Genomic DNA, 24,468 nt, shown 5'->3' on the forward strand with positions numbered 1-24,468 from the left:
CCGGCTATTGAAAACAAGAAATTCATTACAACCTCTATAGATTTAATGTACCAGTTCATTACAACATTAGGTATACCATGTTTTATACATGAGAAAGTGGAAGCTCCAAATAGAGATTGCAATTTACCCAACAATCATTTCACTAATAAGCATCAAATGTAAAACTTCAAACTACATATCCCCTGGACTTTCCACTGTTTCTGGTGTTTGTCAGACGATCCTCTGTATACAATGAGGTCAGCCAATTTTTCAAAGAAAATTAGTCAAATGGATAGTCATGTCCATATAATATAAAAACCCACAGTGCTCTTCTTCAAGATTTTCAGTCCTTCAAGGGAACCACGATGCCATGTTCTTTCCACCCTCCGCTACTTAGAGAATGTGTACTCTTGCAGCCACTCAATAAAAACATCTTAAGTGATCCAATGTGGGGTGAACTGTGATAGGCTTAATATACTATGCTGCACATCACAGACAATACATTCTTGCCACATAGGGTCGAAAGTGGAACATAACCAGAGTTTTCCAAGGAGCCCTTTCTCCATGACTCTTGATCTCTCAATGCTCACCACTATCTTAGGTACACAGAAACCTTATATGCACCCAAGACCTCCACTTGGGTTGACACAGCCATGACATCTCAGAGGAGGAATTGCTCCGGTGATTATTTAATCCAGTCACTTAAAAAATCTTTGTGAAAAATGACTGATAGAGATCAGACTCTTGGCACTGACTCACCCACTTCCTCCCTAAGGCAGATGATTCTCTCTCTGAGCTACTCCAAGATACGGTCGGGGTTTGTTTTTAGAAAACTGCAAGGAAAAAGCTTAATTTCAGAAACTGCATTCACCATGTATAAATATACTAAACATAGTCAATGCAAATTCAGATTAATAATAAGTACAGTATTTTAACAAAACGCCAACTTTTCTAAAAGGTAATAGGCAAGTCAGTGACTTGTCTCACCCAGAATATTTAACTAGTTTGAATTAAGAAAATGAACTCTTCTCTAGGTGGGAAAGGGAAGGATGGAACAGTACATAAGCAGAGCCCCAGTGGGACAAATGAGATGGCAGGCCTGGGCGAGACGCTGAGGCAAAAACTTTGAAGACGTTTTACTGTTAAAAGAAAAAAAAAAAACCTGACGACTGATCCTCCATCCTGATGTCCCTGAGACTCTAAAATACCCCACTGATGGCTGAATCTTCGATATTATGAAAAAGAAAAACTAAAATAACTAACACTATTCTTACAACTATAATATAGCAATCTTCTTCCCTGTTAATAAGCCACCTCTTCTAGAAAGAACTGAATACATAATTTGATCAAATATAAATATGGAACACTTCATGAATTTGCCTGTCATTCTTGTGCAGCGTCCATGCTAATCTCTGTATCTCTCCAAGTTTAGTGTATGTGCTCGCTTACAATGAATGTGCTGCCGAAGCAAGCACATACAGCTTTTTAAAAACAAGATGTGTACCCTTAAATCTTCACCACGGACTTCAACTCTAATAGGTAGCAAGGCTAACCATGGTTCTCATTATGATTCTACAGATACCTGAAGCCTTCCTTTACTGCCCATACTCCCATTTAAAAAATTTTTTTTTTCTTATCCATCATCTTCTCTCCTAGGCCTGCCATTTCATTTGGTCCCACTGGGGCTCTGCTTATGTATTGCTCCATCCTTTCCCCAACATCGAACATAACCTGTCCTGTGTCCCCCTCCCCACAAGCCTCTGTTAAGAGGGAAAAGAATTCATTCATTCTAAATTTTACTTTGGTTAGTAATTACTCCAAAATGACAATTATACAGTGAGTCTTATCTACCAAATAAGTAGACACAAATGAGTACCTCATAGCCTAAAAGGTTCAACTAGCTATGGGATGACAGTATAGGATATGAACATGATTAGGAAGGCAACCAGACAGTTTTAGGAGGTATAACTGAACCACCCAGATTACATAAACAAAGGAATATTAATGAACTCCCAGTGTTCCCTCTAAATATTATAAGTTTTCAGGAGACAATCATAAGAAGAAAATAATGCAGAATGAACAATAAACTAAGTCTGAATATATATAGAATATAAACTTTCTTCTGTGGTCAAGTGATGTTGCAATATAATAAACCTTACAACAAAGTTGCTATGACCCAGATATAATGATATCTATCATCCTTACGGAGCTGCATAGTAAGCAGGTGCAGATGGAAAGCACTTTACATTAAGCCAAGTTTCAGTATCAAAGTGGGCGGTATATTTATTGCTTTTACTTTCAGGGCAATCTCCTTTGTCTGGGATGTCAGGAGAAGATGGAAATAAACTCATAGGACTGTAGTGTCCTCTCACTTTTCCATCCCCAAGTTTAGGCAGTCTTCACTTCACAAAGAGTAAAGACTTCTCAGAATGAAGGACACCTCAGTTTCTCCCCACTCCCCAGTTTTCCTCCATGGCACCTCTGTGTGAAAGTTCATGAACACTTGATCCAGCAGCCAAAGATAGAGGCCATCTACAAATGGACTCTAGATTCCTATTTCTTTGGATGCTAGAGGAAAAGGGAGGAGAACTATAGAGCGAGAGAAGAAAGCAAAATAGGTAGTGTTTAGATGAGGGGGAAGAGTGAAATCTGAAGAAGGGAAAAGGGAATACTAGTAGGTGGTCTGAAGTATGTGCTTTGAGGCTAGGAAACACCAGGCCAGGATCTGTAATTAGATTACTGTATGTTTACCTCTCAGGCCTTGGCTGTTGGGAATTATACTCCTAAAGCTAGGACTCAGTGAGAAGCTGGAAATTTTTGATTAAGGATGGACTGTGGGAGAGAGGTAGAGAGGAAATACTTACTGCATCCTTGTAAACAGCCAATAGTTGTACAAGTGAGTTTAGAAATGTTTTCGAGAGAGCAAACAAGAATATTATGTAATGGGACAAGAGGAAGACTCTGACCCGCTAACCCAAATTATCTCCCCTGTCAACCTAAGATGCCTGAAATTACTTCAGTTTGAGGATAGCTTTTACCATAGTTAGACTGAAGATTAAAGGCTATTATGCAAATGAGCCATAATCATATCAGAAACATCAGATTTGGTCTATGCTGATAGAAGATTATAGTACCAAAGGATGTTGATCCCTGAAACAGGGAAATGCAGATAACTAGGAGAAATATTTTATAAATTGATAAATTACCCTTAATTGTCCTCACCCTTAAGACACTTTCTTCATTCAGCTTCTAGGACAACATTCTCTTGATTTTCCATCTACGCCTTTGAATCTTTCATCTCAGCCTCTTTGATTCTCTCTTACCTCCTTGACTACCAAACACTGAAATTATCTACAGCCCATTCCTTGAATTTGCTGCTTCTTTTCAAACTCATTTCCTTGATGATCTCAACCATTCTTGTGATTTTAAGTAAGATCTATTTGCTGATTACTTTAAAATTATGTCTCTAGTTTGGACTTCTTTGTGAACTCCAAACTCATATACCCAATTGCCTTGATGACATTCCCACTTGAATATCCAAATGGGATTTCAAGTTTAATATGTCCATTGTGAATTCTAGATTTTCCTTTTAAGTCTGCTTATGCTAGGTGTGGGGAAAAGGGAACCTACCTACCTACACTGTTGGTGGAAATGTAAATCAGTACAGCCAGTATGGAAAATAGTATGGAGCCTCCTTAAGACACTAAAATTAGAGTTACCATATGATTCAGAAATCCCACTCCTGAGCATGTATCTGGAGAAAACTTGAATTTGAAGGATAAATGCACCCCAATGTTCATAGCAGCACTATTGACAATAGCCAAGACATGGAAGCAACCAATCTGTCCACTGATAGAGGAATGGATAAAGGAGATGTGATGAGTGTGTATTTATATATCACATAGATGGTATATATGTGTGTGAATATAAGTCCACACAGAATGTTGGCCATAAAAAAGAATGAAATAATGATATCTGCAGCTACATGGATGGGCCTAGAGACTGTCACACTAAATAAAATTTGTCAGAAACGGAAAGAGAAATACCATATGATATTACTTACATGTGTGACCTAAAATATGATACAAATGAACTTATTTACCAAACAGAAATAGACCCACAGACATATAAAACAAATTTATGGTTACCTATGGAGAAGGAAATGGCAACTCACTCCATTGTTCTTGCCTGGAGAATCCCAGGGACGGTGGAGCCTGGTGGGCTGCCGTCTATGGGGTCACATAGAGTCGGACATGACTGAAGTGACTTAACAGCAAGGGGAAAGTGGGTGGGGAGGGATAAATTAGGGCTTTGAGATCGGCAGATACAATGTACTATATTAATAAATAACTCTACTGCATAGCACAGGGAAGGATTTTCCATAAACTGCAATAAACTGTAACAGAAAAGACTAGAAAAAAGAATATGTATTATATATGTATAACTGAATCACTTTGCTTTACACCAGAAACACAACATCGTAAATCAACTATACTTCAATTAAACAAATTTTTTAAAGTATGCTCATACTGAAGATTTTTTTCCCCATCTTTATTTGGAATCATTACTGACTCCTATCTTTCTTATACCCCGTATCCAATCCATAAGCAAATTCTCTTGGCTCTGTCTTCAGAATACACCTGATTTTATTACCTACCACAATGCCCATTCCTATCACCCAGACTGCATTCCTGGGTTGGACTGTTGCAATATTCTAACTACTCTCCTTCCATTCCCTTTTTATACCACTATCAGCTTACTGTATAGTAACTAGAGTGAAACTATTAAACACACTCTATGTATGTTCAGAATCTTTCAATGGCTTTCTATGTCATCCAGAGCAAAAAGCAAACTCTTTAATTACCTGCTCCAGGGCCTAAAGCACTGCTGCCTCCCGCTCTTGTTCTCGCCAACGTCACCTTCTTGCAACTGTCAAAACTCCCCAGTTGCAGTCCCTACAATTCCAGACACATCTCTCCTTTAATGCTGTTACACTTGACTTTCGACCTGGAACACTTTTTCTCCAAATCTTGAAGGGCTTACCTCTTTCTGCTTCAAGTCTTTCCTCAGATTTCACCAATGAGCCTTTTCTGAACACCCTGTTTTCTGAAATTCTTTCTCATACCATTTATCACTTTAAAAAAGCTATATAAATTGCTCATTCAATAGACCTGTTAACAGATCTAATGTCTATTTCCCTTAACTAGAATATAAGACAAATCAGGGTAGGAATTTGAGTCGATGATGAATCCTCAGTTCCTAGAATAGTGCCTGGCACACAGTAAGCACTCATAAATATTATTTGAATGGAGGAATGTGCATTTTAAAGGCTGTAAAGAAATTAAAATATTAATGGTGCTTCATTCTGGATAATGAGATTACAGATGAACTCCACATTTTTAATATATATTTCTGAATTTTCCTAACATCCTACATTGATTGTATAGTACTACTCAACCTAAAAAAAAAAAAAAAAACCCTTTACAATATAATTAATTACATACTCAAGTATTTCAACTGAGACTGGAAACAGAAATGCTTCAGCACATAGTTTTTGTTTGTTTGTTTTTAGGAGACTGAAGGTTTTGTTCCAGAAACCGTCATTGACTAGCACTGTGATTTGGGAAAAATCACCTAAAGTGGCTCACCGTTCTTCAAAGTAAAATAAATTGGTTGGATTAGATTTCAGGACCACTTGAACTTTAAGATGTACACTATTCTGTGTAATACTCTATTCTCTGGCTACTGAGACAATCCAATTTAAAAATAAAATTCACCCTTAAACCTCATTCCTCAAAATATTTCAATGTTTGAAATAGATGTAATTCCATTCCTTTTTAAAAATTTATACATAAACTTTAAGAAAAATCCACAGATGCTCCTCACATGGCATGCTTACATTCCAGGTGAATAGACTGAGTTTAGAACAACTTGATAAAATGTACAAGAGCTGTCCTCACAGGGTTGAGACAAATCTCAGGTCCTACAATACTTAAGTGAATCTTCTCATTATCTCCACATTACTCTTGGTTTTAAGCTCTGGAGAATAATTACTAATACCATCATTTATGTAGATAATTTCTTGCAGGGATATATGAAAACCTCTGCACATTCTTTAAATTTATAACAAAAGTTAGTAGAGTGGGTAAGACAGCTGGCTCTGGATCCAGACTATCTTACTGTGAGACCTTGAGCAAATTCACAGTTCTTAGCTTCCATCTTCATCTGTAAAATTAGGATAATAACAGTACTAATTCATAAGGTTTTTATAAGAAGTAGATTAATTGAAAGATGTTTAACATATTGTCTGCCATAAAGTGGTATTATTATTATTCAGCCTTACTCTTTTATTAAAAGTTAGAAATAAACTTTAAGAACAGCTAGTTGTATATTACATTATGAGGTTAAAATTAATGTTGGAAATTTGAGTATCTTTTAGCATTCAAAAATATGCAGTATTTTAGAATATTAGGTTATCTTACAACTAGTATGTTTTTCATATGTCTCAAAAAAGTATCATATATATATATATATGTAAATATTGATGCAATGTTGTAATTATATCATTCTAGGGCTATTTATGTCCAAATGAATTTATTGCTACTCAAGGTCCATTACCAGGAACAGTTGGGGACTTTTGGAGAATGGTGTGGGAAACCAGAGCAAAAACATTAGTAATGCTAACACAGTGTTTTGAAAAAGGGCGGGTAAGTTATTTGAAAAGCTTTTCACAAAACCTTTAATTTACATTTGTGTTAATTTATGTGTGATGTTGGGCTTCCCAGGTAGCGCTAGTGGTAAAGAACATGCCTCCTAAAGCAGGAGATGAGAGTCCAATCCCTGTATCAGGAATATCCCCTGGAGAAGGAAATGGCAACCCACTCCAGTACTCTTGCCTGGAGAATCCCTTGGACAGAGGAGCCTGGTGGGCTACATAGGGCTGCAAAGTCAGACACGACTGAAGTGACTTAGCACATGCGTGACAATTTTAGTTAATACTCTGACATATGAATGACCTGGGCATGTATAAAGCAGTTACACCTTAGTAGGAATAACTTTGAACTATATATTTTTATATATTTATTTATATATAGAGAGAGCTATAGATATATAAAATGGTTCTTATAACTGGTGAATTTTTTCTTGACTACAGACCAGATGTCATCAATATTGGCCAGAGGACAACAAACCAGTTACTGTCTTTGGAGATATAGTGATTACAAAACTAATGGAGGATGTTCAAATAGACTGGACCATCAGAGATCTGAAAATTGAAAGGGTAAAAAAACAAAAAAAAAGGAAGGGGGAAGTCAAACATGATAAAAAAATATGAATGCTCTAAATGTCTAAAGTAAAATTAATTTCTAGACATATTTCTGTATATTCAGTAATGCTTTTCTATTATCTTCAACATAGAAGTTTTGAGTTGGCATTTGTCTTCAATATCTATGTCATGATGTTTAATTCAATATTACTTGAAGTTTATATTAACTAGTTAATATCAAATTCTTAGGTAAACAAGGAAGGAAGCAGGAGGAAACAACTAGATCATTAGGTTTATCTTATTTTATGAAGAAACTGTAAAATTTTATTTAAAACAGGAATTTCTGAAATCACAGGTCTCTATCTATATCTTAATCATTGGATTTTCTATTTAATCCAGAACGAATACAGAATCAATAACATAGAGATCCCATCTTTATTATGTAAATATCTATACACACAGAAAATGATATAAGGATCTTTATACTTTCTGACATTATCAGATACTCAATACTAGTGTTTTGAATGATTTGTGAGCATGTTTACTTGTTAGGTCAAAACTGTTCAAAACCCATTATTCTGGTGTTACAAAATGTTACACTACATTGAATGTAAATACTCTACATAATCATCTGTTTGCAAGATGTACAACAATCATGCTCATTGTTTGCATTCATACTGAAAGGCAATTTTCTATAGTGCAGCAATAGCAGAAGACTTCTCTTATAGGGAATCAAGAAACCACAGTTTCTTTGTTTTGTAAACTGTCATTTTAAAAGATCACCTTGAAAACCTGGGGAGTCAGCTACATTCAGACTTCGCTGTGATGCTTAAGTAACTTTATCATGTGTCTTTAATATGTCATTCTGACATATGTCATATGTCTTCAATATGTCTAGCATGGGGATTGCATGACCATTCGACAGTGCAACTTTACTGCTTGGCCTGAGCATGGGGTCCCTGAGAACAGCACCCCACTACTTCACTTTGTGAAGCTGGTTCGAGCAAGCAGGGCACATGATACCACACCCATGATTGTTCACTGCAGGTAAGAAAGGTTTTCAGAACCTTTTGTGAAATACCGGAAACAGGATTTAAACTCTACGTGACCTTTATGTTATCATGACACTATTGATTTTCTAGTAGAATATTAATGTAGATTCAATCCAGCTTTTAGTTTTCAGATATTTTACTGGTTATAACAAATCAAGATGTAGTTTTATAAAAGGTTAGATTACAGAGATAAAAGCTTTTAGTTTTCAGATATTTTACTGGCTATAACAAATCAAGATGTAGTTTTATAAAAGGTTAGATGGCAGAGATAAAATGAGACTGTGGCTAAAAGGAAGAAAAAAAATATATATGCTCGTATAAGAGTTTTTATGAAATCTTTACTGGATTATACCTCTCAAAATCCTTAAAATGTATAAAAAATTGTAGCCCACTACTGATGTGAATGAGTCTGGGTATGTAGAATCTTTTGAGTTTTATGAATAAACTCTTGATCCTTCATTATTTCAATTGAGATTAGTCTACCATATTAACTTAAACTTTTTTGTTAAAACAACTTCCAAGATTTGAGTTACAAAGATTTAAAGAAAATGAACTTTAAAGATCAAATTAAGTGACCAACCCAAGCATGATTCTAAATTTTTGCAAAGTATTCAAGTATCTTTCTTTGACCTAGCTCTTTGAACATGATAAATAGAATAAATTAAGGTTTTCACTTTTATTTTCATTGGTATTTTATACCACTGAAACACCAATACTCCCCCTCAAAAATAAAGCTCACAATTGTTTAGAATTCAGAGTTCTAGACATACTGATATAATTTATGCTTTCTAACATGTTGTATCTAAATTAATCTCAGCATGAGTCTCTTCAACAGTTGTAGTTTGTAAATGAGAGAAAAAGTGGGTGATAATGCTGTTTTATGATTCTACTTACATGAGGTACCTAAAAAGGGGGTAAAAACATAGAGACATAAAGTGGAATTGTGGTTTCCAGGGACTTAAGAGAAATTGAGAGTTACTGTTAAATGGGTATAGAGATTCTTTTTGGGATTATGAAAATAGTCTAGAAACAGATATTGGTGATAGTTGCATAAGACTGTGAATGTGCTTAATCCCACTAAACTGTGCATTTAAATACAGTTAAAATGGTAAATTTTGTCATGTATCTTTTGTTACAATAAACATTTAAGTAATGATTTTTAACCACATTAACAAAGTAATTATTAATTATAATAACTCCAAAATCAATGGATGGATAATTATTCTAATGGGGATATATATATGTTATAATTAATGTAGTTAATATTTAATAAAATATTAATCCATCCAGTTTTTAAACTTTTATTTAGATGAAGAAACTCAACACATAATTTAAATAAGTCTACGTTTTCCAGGAATATTTTAGATTTTTTAAATTGTAAGAGTAATACATACAAGTGTCCTCATTATGAGATATCTTTTTCACATTTAAAAACATATAAAATTAAAAGTAAAAACCTCATTCTTACCCTCCCAACTCCATATACTCTCCATACACATAAAAATTTTAACAGACTGGTACATTTTGCTTTTAAAGTCAGTGATTGATTTTCAACTGGCATTATTGATGATTAAAGTGGATAGTAAGCTGCCTGCTATGTCTCCCTATTTTATACATACACTGCCACTGGATTATAATCGTGGATTTAAAACTTCACTAGAAAAGTAAAGTACCTTCTCTCTTCTAGACTCAAAAAGAGTAACCTCATCCTTTGTGACTTAGATAAAAAAGCAGAAAAAAGTATGCTTACATTAATAATCTTTAAGTATCATTTTAAAACTTTCTCCTAAATGATCATGGCCAATCCCAGCTTCTCACCTTAGCTTTTGACCTACACACTTAGCTTCCAGTTCAACATGACAACCTATTAATAAAATGACCACAATATTCTGAAAATGTAATGTGTCCAAAATAGAATGCTTGGGCCCATCTCCAGACTCACTCCTTCTCATCCCATATTGGTCAACAGCAGTCCATCCTGCTTTGCCCAGAAACCCTAGACTCATCCTTGACTCTCTACTTCCTCTCACATTCTGCATCCAATCCAATAGCAAATACTCTGATCCACGCCCCCCATCACCTCTTCACACACTCACGCGCGCCGTCCCCCGTCCAGTCTCCTTGCTTTTCTTTGAACATGCAGAACACCCTCCCAGTCAGATCTGTTCCCTTCCCTCACCGTCTGGCCGTATCCTCCTCTCCTGTGTACCAACATGGTGCATTTCTAACCCTACTCAAGTTTCAGTGTCAGAGAATCTGTCTCTGATGACCCTGTCCTACCCTATCACCTTTTATCTCCTTTATTTTTATCTTTCACCATAGCACTTATTGGGCATCCCAGGTGACGCAAGTGGTTAAGAGTCTGCCTGCTAATGCAGGAGACACAAGAGATGCAGGTTTAATCCCTGGGTTGGGAATATCCCCTGGATTATGAAACGGCAACCCACTCCAGTGTTCTTGCCTGGAGAGTCCCAGGGACAGAGGAGCCTGCTGGGCTGCCGTCTATGGGGTCACACAGAGTTGGACACGACTGACATGACTTAGCAGCAGCAACCCATTCCAGTATTCTTGCTTGGAAAGTTTCATGGCCAGAGGAGCCTGACAGGCTACAGGCCATGGAGCTGCAAAGTCGGACATGACTGTGCGCACACACACATAGCACTTATCACCACTGGGCATACCTTACACGTGTTTCTTTTTTGTGTGGACTCCCATCCTTCCTCCTCTAGAATCTAAGCTCTGTAAGTATTGGAGACTTTGTGTGGTTCGCTCCTGCACCCCAGATGCCTAGGGCAGTGTCTGACACTCTAAGTATGCTAACAATGTAATGACTAAATTACTCTGCTGGGGCATATATATGTGTTATCGTGTTCAGAGTTATGTTGCAATGCTATTTCTTAGGTTGACTCATAGGCACTGTCGACATTCAACTATTCTTTACCTTCAGAAGTAGCTTCTGTATTGTTTTGTACTTTTCAAAGTGACATTTGTAAGACTAGGTGACCTTTTTTTCAGATTTACTTCCTATATTAACCATTTAAGTACACAGGAGTCTTGTCTTTCTAGTTGGAATTTCTGAATAAATCTTGTCAGGTTTATCAATTAACAGTTTATATGGAGCACATACTGTCCTTCAGTATTAAACTAAATTCTTAAAAGGAAACAGCTTTCCAATGTCATTATCTATGGAAGGAAAAGGAAATTCTAGGGAAAGTGAAAAGAACACACGAGAGTCTATTTATCAATACGATGTAGAAGAAGTGCTATCTGGGCTAAACAGTCGACATTTTCCATGTTTAGCACCCCTACCGGTAACCAAAAATATATTCAAAGTTTCTGGTGTTAAGATTTTTCAGTGATTTTTTAAAAAAATATTTCCTGTACTTCTCCAACTACACCTCTTAAAACATGAAAGAGAAGGAAAAGTTCAACTGGTTTATTTATTTATTTTTAATTTATTCATTTATTTTACTTTACAACATTGTATTGGTTTTGCCATACATTGACTTGACTCCGCCATGGGTGTCAACTGGTTTAAAAAAAAAACTCCAATATTTGATAGCATGTTAAAGATAATCATCTTGCTCGTTCTCAACAGTCTTGGGAACAATATAAGTGCAAAGAAGCTCCAAAGAAAATCCACTTCCAAATAAGAAAGAAACTATATGTAATTTATTGCTACCATAGTTTATCTTCTTCTTCACCATCCACATGAACCTTTTTGCTGAATAATTTGCATGTAATTTCACTCTTCCTACAGTGCTGGAGTTGGAAGAACTGGAGTTTTTATTGCTCTGGACCACTTAACACAGCATATAAATGATCATGATTTTGTGGATATATATGGATTAGTAGCTGAACTGAGAAGTGAAAGAATGTGTATGGTACAAAACCTGGTAAGATAATCTAAAACTGCAAGCAGTGTCAGCTCTAGAATTTTTCCTGGGAGGACATTAGTGGCACCAATCTGGTTAGACATGGACTATGGCTACAAAGCAGACACTCTTTTCTTCTGTTATAAACCTCTGGGGTGGGGGCGAGGGCTTGGGGCTAGCAGCTGATGGAGATTATAGGAGAACTGATCCACATGTCGCAGTCACCCTTCAGCACCATTACTGATGACTCATCCTAGCTTGTTTGTGCTGATAGGCATGTAGAAAAGAGATTTGTCTTTAGTACTTGGGAAGCACAGAAAATAAATCAAATTAATTTCTTTCATAAACATGCTAGAAGTTGTAATTGGGAAAAGTTTAAAATATTAACTATTAGGTTGGTCTATGTATTTCACTTGTCCATATTTATCCCTTTTGTATATTAATACTAATAATGTTTGTTATAGGATATTATCAACTATCTGAGAGTCTTTGGTTGTTTTGGTTTGGAAGCAAAGGTATTTTTAAAATCTAGATTTCTGTCATAAAAGAAATCACATAGTATAATGGTAATGAAACTGAGACCCCTCTACTGAGTGTTTAGTAGGTTCCAGGTACTATACTAGATCATTTACATGTATTATCTCATTTAATTCTTTATTTGTAAAGCAGGTCCAGTGAAACTAATCAATAGGCTAGGTATAACTGGCTCTTCTTTACAAATAGGGAAGCAGATGTTCCAAGAATTTAAGTGACATTCAATGGTTATAAGTGTTAGAGCCAAAATTCAAACCCCAATCTAATTATACGAGGATGTTCTTCTCATATCTTTGGGTTGACATTTTTATACTACACAGATTTTTCTCACAGTAAATATGCAGATCTTCTATAATGGTATTTTCTAGGGTACCAACTAGAAAACATAAGTGGCTTTACAGCCGTTAGAGGTGAGAGAAAACAGGCTCTTTGGTAAAATAAGTTTGAGAAAATTTCTTAGAGCCTCTATGCTAATGTGCATTGACATTTATAAATATAGAGCCCTTGTGAACAACATTTCCCAAACTTCTATGACTATGGTATCCTTGAACCCTTTTGACCCCAAAACATGTAACACCATATCATGGAACATCAATGTTCTCAGGAAGATGTGGCTCTAGATCAGAGACAACCAAACTTTTCAAAATGTACAACCCTTTCAGGAGAAAAATTTCAGCATTCAATTCCTGGGCTTCCCTGGTGGCTCAGATGGTAAAGAATCTGTCTACAATGCAGGAGACTCAGGTTTGATCCCAGGGTGGGGAAGATATCCCAAAGAAGGAAATGGCAACCCACTCCACTATTCTTGCCTGGGAAAACCCATGGACAGAGGAGCCTGGGAGACTACAGTCTGTGGGGTGGCAAAGAGTGACAAATACACACACACATAAAAATACATATATATTTTTAAATGTAGATTGGGCAATTATGTATATTATAAAGTATACAGAAATGAATTGAAAACCATGAGGTAAAGGTCAAATAAGCAATTATGACAACCTTGCTAATAGTGATGGTGTGGCTCAGTCTGTAAAGAATTTGCCTGCAATGCAGGAGACCTGGGCTTGATCCCTGGGTTGGGAAGATCCCCTGGAGAAATGAAATGGCTACCCACTCTGGTATTCTTGCCTGGAGAATTCCATGGACAGAGAAGCCTGGCGGGCTATGGTCAATGGGGTTGAAAAGAGCTGGACATTACTGAGGACTGGAATGCAAAAGTAGGAAGTCAAGGGATACCTGCAGTAACAGGCAAGTTTGGCCATGATGGAAAAAACAAAGCAGAGCAAAGGCTAACAGTTTTGCTAAGAGAACGCACTGGTCATAGCAAATGCCCTCTTCCAACAACACAAGAGACTACTGTATACACGGACATCACCAGATGGTCAACGCCAAAATCAAATCGATTTTATTCTTTGCAGCCAAAGATGGAGAAGCTCTATACAGTCAGCAAAAACAAGACCGGGAGCTGACTGTGGCTCAGATCATGAACTCCTTATCACCAAATTCAGACTTAAATTGAAGAAAGTAGGGAAAACCACTAGACCATTCAGGTATAACCTAAATCAAATCACTTATGATTATACAGTGGAAGTGACAAAGATTCAAGGGATTAGAGCTGATAGACAAAGTTCCTGAAGAACTATTGGACGGAGGTTTGTAACATTATACAGGAGGTGGTGATCAAAACCATCCCTAAGAAAAAGAAATGCAAAAAGATAAAATGGCTGTCTGAGGAGGCCTTACAAATAGCTGAGAAGAGAAGTGAAAGTCAAAGGAGAAGAGAAAAGATATACCCAACTAAATGCAGAGTTCCAAAGGATAGCAAGGAGAGACAAGAAAGCCTTCCAAATAGAACAATACAGAGAAACAGATGAAAAACAATGGAATCGTAAAGACTACACATCTCTTCAAGAAAATGAGAGATACCAAGGGAACATTTCATGCAAAGACGGGCTCAATAAAGGACAGAAATGGTATGGACCTAACAGAAGCAGAAGAGATTAAGAAGAGGTGGCAAGAATACACAGAAGAACTATACAAAAAAGATCTTAATGACTCAGATAACAATGATGGTGTGATCAGTCACCTAGAGCCAGACATCCTGGAGTATGAAAACAAGTGGGCCTTAGGAAGCATCACTATGAACAAATACAGTGGAGGTGACAGAATTCCAGCTGAGTTATTTCAAATCCTAAAAGATGATGCTGTGAAAGTGCTACACTCTATATGCCAGCAAATTTGGAAAACTCAGCAGTGACCACAGGACTGGAAAGGTCAGTCTTCATTCCAATCCCAAAGAAAGGCAATGCCAAAGAATATTCAAACTACCAAACAATTGCACTCATCTTACATGCTAGCAAAGTAATGCTCAAAATTCTCCAAGCCAGGGTTCAACATTATATAAACTGAAAATTTCCAGATGTTCAAGCTGGATTTAGAAAAGGCAGAGGAACCAGAGATCAAATTTCCAACATCCATGGATCATAGAAAAAGCAAGAGAATTCCAGAAAAGTCATCTACTTGTGCTTCATTGACTACACTAAAGCCTTTGACTGTGTGGATCACAACAAATTGTGGAAAATTCTTCAAGAGATGGGAATACCAGGCCACCTTACCTGCCTCCTGAGAAATCTGTATGCAGGTCAAGAAGCAGCAGTTAGAACCAGACATGGAACAATGGACTGGTTCCAAATTGGAAAAGGAGTACGTCAAGGCTGTATATTGTCACCCTGCTTCCCATCCCTTCATGCAAATGGATGGGGAAACAATGGAGACAGTGACAGACTTTCTTTTCTTGGCTCCAAAATCACTGCAGATGTTGACCACAGCCATGAAATTAAAAGACAACACTTGCTCCTTGGAAGAAAAGCTATGACCAACCTAGGCAGCATATATATTACCATATATAAAATACATAGCCAATGGGAATTTGCTGTATGACTCAGGAAACTCAAACAGGGGTTCTGTAAAAACCTAGAGGGTGGGATGGGGAGGGAGACGGGAGGGAGGCCCCAAAAGGAGGGTTATATGTATATCTATGGCTGTTTCATATTGAAATTTGACAGAGAACAACAAAAGTCTGTAAAGCAATTATCCTTCAATTTAAAAATAAATTTAAAAAAGAACCCCCCCAGGCCAAAAAAAAAAGTAGAGACATTACTTTGCCAACAAAGGTCCATATAGTCAAAGCTATGGATTTTCCAGTAGTCATGTCACATGATGGATGTGAGAGATGGATTATAAGAAAAGGCTGAGGGCCAAAGAATTGATGCTTTTGAACTGTGGTGTTGGAGAAGACTCTTGAATCCCTTGGACAGCAAGGAGATCCAATCAGTCAATCATAAAGGATAGCAATCCTGAATATTCATTGGAAGGACGGATGCTGAAGCTGAAACTCCAATACTTTGGCCACTTGATGTGAAGAACTGACTCCTTGGAAAAGAATATGATGCTGGGAAAGATTGAAGGTGGGAGAAGAAGGGGGCTTCCCTGGTGGCTCAGAGGTTAAACCGTCTGCCTGCAATGTAGGAGACCCGGGTTCGATCCCTGGGTCGGGAAGATCCCCTGGAGAAGGAAATGGCAACCCACTCCAGTATTCTTGCCTGGAGAATCCCATGGATGGAGGAGCCTGGTAGGCTACAGTCCACGGGGTCTCAAAGAGTCGAACACAACTGGGGAGGAGAAGGGGACGACAGAAGATGAGATGGTTGGATGGCATTACCAACTCGATGGACATGAATTTAAACTTGCTCCAGGAGTTGGTGATGGACAGGGAAGCCTGGCGTGCTGCAGTCTATGGGGTCACAAAGAGTCAGACATGACTGAATGACTGAACAGCAACAAAGTGACTAATACTTATATTATCATTAGGTATTTTCAAAAGATAAAATACATACTTAGCAGAAAATAATTCTGTTTCAATAGTGATCTTAAAATATATATTTTAAATTATTTATAGTTTTTATAAGTGATCTAGCTCACTGAGAGATTTGATTACATTGTTGTTTTCATCTCTTAATATGGCTATAAGACGGTTATTCTAGGGGTATGAAAAATGTTAGTCCTACCATTTTCTTGTCATTCATTTGTATTTTTCTGATAAATAATATCTTTAATCCTGAGTCTTTTTATGGGAATCTTTTAAAGCCACTTAAATTATGTAATGGCTAAGTAAAACTAGGTACTGTCATCCATATGCATTCCCTTAAATTCTGAAAGGGAACACATGAATGAAGCATCACTCTTCCCTTACAAAACTTCAGAAATAGACTGTGACTTGTGGCCAGGCTTGGCTCCATAATTATGCAGTCTATTCAAACTCATGGGTCCCCACCCTCAAAAGGGCCTTGCACTTGATTTGATGCCTGCTGCCACTGTTTTGAAAATCTTTATTAATTTTGAGGAAAAGTGTTAAGTCAGCTCTTTGCAACCTCATGGACTGTAGCCCACCAGGCTCCTCTGTCCTTGGAACTCTCCAGGCAAGAATACTGGAGTGGGTAGCCATTCCCTTCTCCAGGGGATCTTCCTGACGTAGGGACCAAACCCTGGTCTCCTGCATTGCAGGCAGATTCTTTACCATCTGAGCCACAGGGAAGCCCCAATTTTGAAGAAGGAAGCTTGCATTTTCACTTCGTAATGAGCCCCACAAATTTTGTAGCTGGTTCTTATCCAGGGATCTTTTAAGGGCTTCAATATCAATACAACTATTAGTGATTATTAAAACATGAGAATAGGATAAATAGGTAACGTTTTCCTCCATGTTCCTAGATGAACACATGTACATGGTAAGCAATGTTCTTGGCACTGATCAAGATGGGTTGGCTTTCCTGGATGAGTTAAAGGATGGGAATGAGTAAGATTTCTTTCCTTCTGGAGACTAGATTCAGTCTTCAAATAATAAAAGTTGGATTCTGTCATACTGTACAGCTTCATGAAACCAAGCTTTGTAACAAGTGTGCTCAAGAATGCCTGTGAATAATTTCACACAATTTAGTACTCAGTATACACTATAAACTTCATACATTGTGCTGGAATAACCAGCCAGGGGAAACTGTTGTAGGCTGAGTAGGGGCATGGGAAGAGCATGAATTTTGGAGTCAGAGAATTGAGTTCAGATTCCAGTCCTGCTAATTTCTGGCTCTGTGATTTTGTTTAGTTAACTTCTCTAAGTTACTTCTCTTTTGTAAAATAGCTGTGTTGCACAATCTTATTGTATTAAATAAAAGAAAGTATCTGAAAGCACCAAGCATGCAGCAGATGCTTGGCATGCAGTAAATGTCTGACAATATAGTTGTGCCCACTGCTTTTGGGGATAAAAAGGTGGCGGGTCATTAAAATCCTGATAAAAGTCACTGAATCAATAGGGAGAAGTCATGAATATTAGTTGGGATATTTGAGATAAATACATCTTCATCTTCTCTGATGGCTCAGCAAGTAAAGATTCTGCCTGCAATGCAGGAGACACAGGTTCAATGCCTGGATGGGGAAGATCCCCTGGAGAAGGAGATGGCAACCTACTCCAGTATTCCTGCCTGGAAAATCCCATCGATAAAGGAGCCTGGCTGGTTACAATCATGGTGTCGCAGAGAGTCAGACACGACTGAGCAGAAGGCACATCTTCATCAGTATCCATAAAAAGTATAGGTAACCTTCCCCTGGTGGCTCAGATGAAGAATCTGCCTGCAATGTGGGAGACCCAGGTTCGATCCCTGGGTCAGGAAGATCCTCTGGAGAAGGGAAAGGCAACACACTCCAGTATTCTTGTCTGGAGAATCCCATAAACAGAGGAGCCTGGTGGGCTACAGTCCATGGAGTTGCAAAGAGTCAGGCACGACTAAGCGATTAACACCTTCACTTCCACCCTTTCCATAAGAAGTCATAAAATTAAGGTAGATCCATGTTTACTAAATAATTAGCCTCCACTCTGTAAACCATATAAATCGCAATTCTCGGATCCTTGCTTAAAACATGGTACTGCACAGCTAACAGTCTTTCACCTGACTTTGTTCCCAGAAGCTAAGGTCTCTACTGTCTTTTCTCTGTGATTGAAAAAAAGGGAAATGACCACACCTTGGCTCCAGTCCTTACAAATCAGCATTGCCTTGCACAAGAGTGGTTTCTTATTTTCTCCTATTGCACTTGGGTATGATCCCAATGTCTGTGAAGAACGCTGTATCAGCACAGACGGCAGTAGTCATGGCCAGGGATGGGGAGGTGGGAACCTCGGCGACATAGCACCATGGAAAGATACCCGAGGGGTTTAAGCAAGGATAACCAAAAGTTCTTTCCCTGTGTACCAAGCCACAGTTCACAGCAGCCCCAAGAGATCTGAAAGAGCCTTCTCAGAGAATACTCTGCAATCAGATAAAACCCTGAGATACTATTCCTGCCTCAAATAAGGTTAATCTGGATGAAATCCCTTTCCTGCTCTGGATCTCTTGAAAATTGACTGATGTAAACTCCTGAAGAAGAAGAAAAATGAATTATTTGGGGTGCCTAGTTTTTCTTTTTGCTGCCAGATCGATCGATCGATAAGTCGATCTGTCTATCTGGCTGGCCTTAAGTCTTACAACATAGCCTTTCTGATCCCCCAGATGAGGAAACCGAACATCAGAAAAATTTAATTCTTATGGTAACAGGACTACCTAGGGTAGAAACTGGAATTAAATTCTTCACTGACTCTTTGGCAATAACACACCACTGCAGAGAGATCTTGGAACACGTAGCACTGCCCCGTGGAGCTCAGCCTGCCCTGCTGGCAGAGTTTACACCCATCATTCTTTCCAGTGGAGAAGATGAGATCTGGACAGTCAGAAGTTTTGCATATCAAATGTGACTTCAAGTTCAAATGTGTTTTTTTAAATAACGGAAATCATAAATTTACATGAATGCTGTTTTCAAAGAAATTATATCATGTTAATATATTTCTGCTAATAATGCTACTTACTGTGTGATGTACATTTTAAAATATTCTTTTAGAATTACCTTGAGAAGAATGTCAAGAGCAATTTCAATAGAATTCTTATTCCCTATAACCCTTCCTTTCTCACCAAAATTGAATTATGTAACCTGATCATCCTTCTTACATACAAACTTGATTTCTAATGACTTCTGTATGCTCCCCAAATCAAGCCTGTCCTTAAATGGTAAAGATCGACTAACTGTGAGAATTAAATGAGGCTAAGTCAACAAACATTCATTACGCAACTACCACATTCCAGCCACTATTACAAGCAATGGGAATATAGAAGTGAATATGACAGAGTTCTGTCCTCACAGAACCGACATGCCACTGATGAGACGTCTGTGGAAACATTTTGTCATCCACGAAGAAATACGTCTTCCTGATAACGACCAGCAACTTCTGAAGAGCATCTCAATAGTGTAATTCCAAAAAGGTTTTGAGGTATAGTTAGCAATAGATATAAATATAACTTCTTAAGAGGGTCACTTAGAGGACATTCTATTTAAATCAGTTGCTAGTGTGTATATGTGTTATCTTAAGCATTGGGTTATATTCCTTTAACTTCAGGTACCTTTCCTATGTGAAAATGAGGGTGCTTTTCTATGATTGTAACCTTAACTAACCTCTGGAAAAGTCCAAACCCAGAAATGCTAACAGGTCACTGAGTTATATTGAATAAACTTAAAGAACTCAGGTGGTACTGAATTTATTCCAAACTTTAGATGAAATGTTACGAGTCTTTGGATATCTCAGTGGTCAACTGCCTTGTATTTACGGAGACCAGATCTTTGACATTAAGTAGGCCAAATGTTGGGTGATAACAGAAATGTTAAACATACTCTACATGTGCCTTCGGTGTGTAGGTATGCTCAGTCACAGATTTTGAAAGTAAATTTAGCAACTACATTCCAAAAGCCATTCTAACAAGAAAAGTATAAGAAAAATTACTCAATTATGCCTAACAGGAAAAACATAAGCAAATTTGAATAATATAATTTTTTTTAGTTTTTATAATCACAGCAAGAAAGAACATATGAACACTTGGTATTTAATGACAAGTACTAAAAAAAAAAAAGAAAAAAAAAAACTGGAAGCTACAAAAAAGCCCCACAGGAGGTTAGCAAACCTTATGTTTGAAATGATAGAAAATCACTTACATACTTGGTGAATTGTATGCCTTTAACTTAGCTGTTTAACATTTATTGAATTCAATATTACTTTTAACTGTAAAAATATAGCCCTTCCTTTTAAGAGAAATCCCCACCCCCATCCATTTATTTAACCACCGTTTCTTTAATGTCCAGGCACAGTATATCTTTTTACATCAGTGCGTTCTGGATCTCTTATCGAGTAAAGGAAATAATCAGCTCATCTGTTTTGTTAACTATTCAGCACTTCAGAAGATGGACTCTCTGGATGCCATGGAAGGTAAACAGGCACTGTATATCAACTTACGAGTTTACCACCCATAACAGGAGAATTAATTCAATAATTACCATTTGCTGAAAATGGTTTAGAAGCTTGGCTAGCAAACATATCAATTTTTTAATTTCTCTCTAATCCAAGTCAGGATAATAGCCTTTCCATGTACTTATATTTTTATCATGAAACATTTAAATCTTTTTAACTGTTAACTTCAATTCTCTCTTATGGCATGTTTTTATGTTATAGGTGATGTTGAGCTTGAATGGGAAGAAACCACCATGTAAATATTCAGACCAAAGATTACAACTGGAAGATACTTTCAAACCCCAGGGGCCAAAATTATCCCCTTATTCTTCTGATTTGAAATGTACAGCCTTAAGTAAATCTCTATGCTGCTCTTACTAAACTTACATTTTATGAATAGTCCTAGGAAATAACTAATTCAAAATAGTTGTCTGTTTTGTACAGAATATTATAAACTTAAATCGTTTAAGAAGAGATATCCCAGAGATTTCTGAAGCCATTCTGTATTTGGGGAACGAGCCAAATATAAAATTATACTTAATGCTTCAATGTGAATTTTCCATGCATATTGGATTCAATCTTGAACAAAAGTTGTAAGTGTTGATTCAGTAGTGTTATTTTGGCCTCCAGGGTGTTGACTTTTCTCGTGGATGACTTCCAGGACTGTCATAATGATCTGTACCTCCATGTAAGCTCCTGTGTTTTGAATCCTCTGTTTTATGAGTGCTGAGATACCATCCCATGATGTCGAACAGCTGACAGTGCCCCCCTGACACTCCCCGGATCACTTGGCCTTTATACAACACACAGTAGCTCTTCGGATACACTTAGGGCTATTTCAGTTGCACTGTAATATTTAGCTTGAAAAAACAGAAGGGAAAATTCAACACTGCAATTGATCATATGAAGTTGTCTGGTACTTTTCTAGCCTGTCTATATCTGTATGTTTTCAGGAACAAGCTGTACCACCATATTGTATGGTTAAATGTATCAGTATTTGTCCACAGATATGTATTCAACCTAATAACAGTTTTGAAGGATTTTTTCAGCAGAAATGTATGAAAACAGTAATAAAAAGGTAATGTGTCTCAAGTTTGAAAACCCATGATGTGCTGCTGTGGTGCCAACAGACACTTCTGAATAGATTACATAAAATGATCTTTATTTCATTTCCTAAGGCTGATTATTGAGGAGTATATTTGGTGGAACTGAACACACAAAAAATTAACTAGACCCTAGCAAATTAGAGATTTTTTTAAAGAAAATAACTCACCCTCCTTTTGTTAGATAGTAACAATGTGCTAAGTTTTGAACTATATGAAATTATTGTCATAGATTTCAATTAAGGGTCATAAAATAGTATTATTTTATTTCTTCTATGGTAAGAATCATAGTATGTTTATTTCTTCTGGAATATACATATAGAAAATATAATGGCCAATAAAATTGAATTTTAAGGAATTGTGTTACTTTGCAGCATGATTTCAGAGGTCCTTATAAACAAAAATTTGATTTTGTATTACATATTAAGATATAAGTAGTGATTATCTTAACTGAAGTATATTATATATAATTACAATAATGTAATGTAGTATAAGTAATATATGATCATTTCCCAAGGTACTCAAAAATAGTAAATAATTTTAAAAATTGAATTTATCACCCAAGAAATTAAATCCTTTAGTTTTCCCAGCAATTCCGCTTTCTGCTTTTTTTTAATGGCAAGAGTGTGTAAATAAATACATTAATGTTCCAGCCAGAAAGTAAACCAGAAAATTTACTCTATAGAAAGTTAGAGAAAACAGTAAGAAATGATGAGAACTCTAAAATATTCAAATTGGACTGAGAAGTTCTTCAATTTGCTTCATGTGTCACTCATTGAAAACGTGTGGTAAGCCAGTACGTATGAATGTGAACTTTTGTATTCATGGAAGACAGACCTGTGGAACATACTGGAAGTCTACTTTTAAATGTATTAAATAAGAAAAGAAATAGTTCAATCCACAAGCAAGTCCATTTTCGATAGTATCTATATAAAGCAGAGTGCAGAATAGAGTTGACCCATGTGTATGTGCATATATGCATATAAAACAAACTTTTGAAACAAAGCCTCCTCTGAGAGTGCTTACCAGTCTTTCCTGTGCATACAAATCACCAGGGGATTGTGTTAACATGTAGATTCTACTTCAGCAGGTCTAGGATAAGACCTAAGACTCATCTCTTCTGGAAAGTACTCAAGTTATACTGCTGCTTGATTTCAGGCCATACAATGAATAACAAATCTCTAAAAGACAGGATTAGAATAACTTTATTTCCACCTGAAATTATTTGAAACATGTCTAAAAAGATTTGTCTTCATTATATATAAAACACCTGTAACAGCACCTGTTAAGTGTATAGTTCACTAGTTGCATCACAAAACTGTAACTGAAACGAAACTGAAATTCACATATTAATGATAGCTAAATTTTCTCTTAATTATACTATGAAAAGGCTAGTTTACAGCCAAGTTTTATAGGTGGCTACCAAGTGCAAATTAAAATAATGAGGAACATCTGTAACATTTTTAGATCAGATTTGTCAAAATACATTGAAGCATATGTACAATAAATGAGCAACATGTGTTTCATCTGAACCAGATGAAACTGGAGCCTCTCAGAATTGTTTGTCAGAAATGAGAGCAGCTGTGGGTATCACCTCTACTTTCATGCTGTTTTAAAACGCATAATTTTCTTCTTTCACTTTATAGGTGAAATGTATGTCTTTTGAAAAAGCTAATTAAACCTTGCCCTCTTCATAGAGGAGATGGCGATTCATTCTTCACATCTGGTATCAAATACTAGATTTTAAAAATGAAATTGAAGTTCAGCAAACTATTCTCTAAGTCATGACATTATTGTGACGGGTCTATTTTTGTAGGCCAACTTTTAGAAAACTCACAGTAAAAATTTTGATGATGCCATTACCACAAAATGATCTGAAATTCTTAACTGCCTGATACTAAAAGTGAAAATGTGGAATAAAAATGTTTATAAAGCATAATCTTGGCTTGCCTTCTTAGGACAACTAATACTGTGTGGTAAATGACATCATAAACATGCATAAAGACACCATTTGGAATCAAAACTCATATACCCATCAGTTAATGAAGATGTTCTACAGAATAGATGAGATCACACATATGAAAGTGTTTCAAAAAGTACAAGGAATTGCACAAAGATAATTTTTTACAATATTTTATCTAGGCTGGACAGTGTGTATGCTTATCAGTAAGATAACACACCCTCTTTACGATTGTATTGTACCTTGTGATATTAGTTCCACATTTGTATGTCTGTGTCACATGCACAC

At 36.8% G+C, this 24,468-nt stretch overlaps 1 protein-coding gene and 1 pseudogene across 2 annotated transcripts in view; one reads left to right on the top strand and one right to left on the bottom strand.

Moving 5' to 3' along the window:
- Positions 1–22,578, top strand: part of PTPRQ (protein tyrosine phosphatase receptor type Q) — a 235,648-nt gene extending 213,070 nt beyond the window's left edge. For both annotated transcript variants that reach the window (XM_070454261.1, XM_070454262.1), the window contains 6 exons: positions 6,552–6,686; positions 7,133–7,258; positions 8,142–8,290; positions 12,056–12,191; positions 20,973–21,096; positions 21,340–22,578. In XM_070454261.1, the coding sequence (XP_070310362.1) occupies positions 6,552–6,686; positions 7,133–7,258; positions 8,142–8,290; positions 12,056–12,191; positions 20,973–21,096; positions 21,340–21,377 (708 nt within the window). In that variant the 3' untranslated portion in view covers positions 21,378–22,578. The remainder of the gene's footprint in view (positions 1–6,551; positions 6,687–7,132; positions 7,259–8,141; positions 8,291–12,055; positions 12,192–20,972; positions 21,097–21,339) is intronic.
- LOC139031013 (U6 spliceosomal RNA) lies at positions 1,332–1,430 on the bottom strand (annotated as a pseudogene).
- Positions 22,579–24,468: the final 1,890 nt, after the last annotated feature.

This window comes from Odocoileus virginianus, chromosome 24 (genome assembly GCF_023699985.2).
Source record: "Odocoileus virginianus isolate 20LAN1187 ecotype Illinois chromosome 24, Ovbor_1.2, whole genome shotgun sequence".
NCBI lineage: Eukaryota > Metazoa > Chordata > Mammalia > Artiodactyla > Cervidae > Odocoileus > Odocoileus virginianus.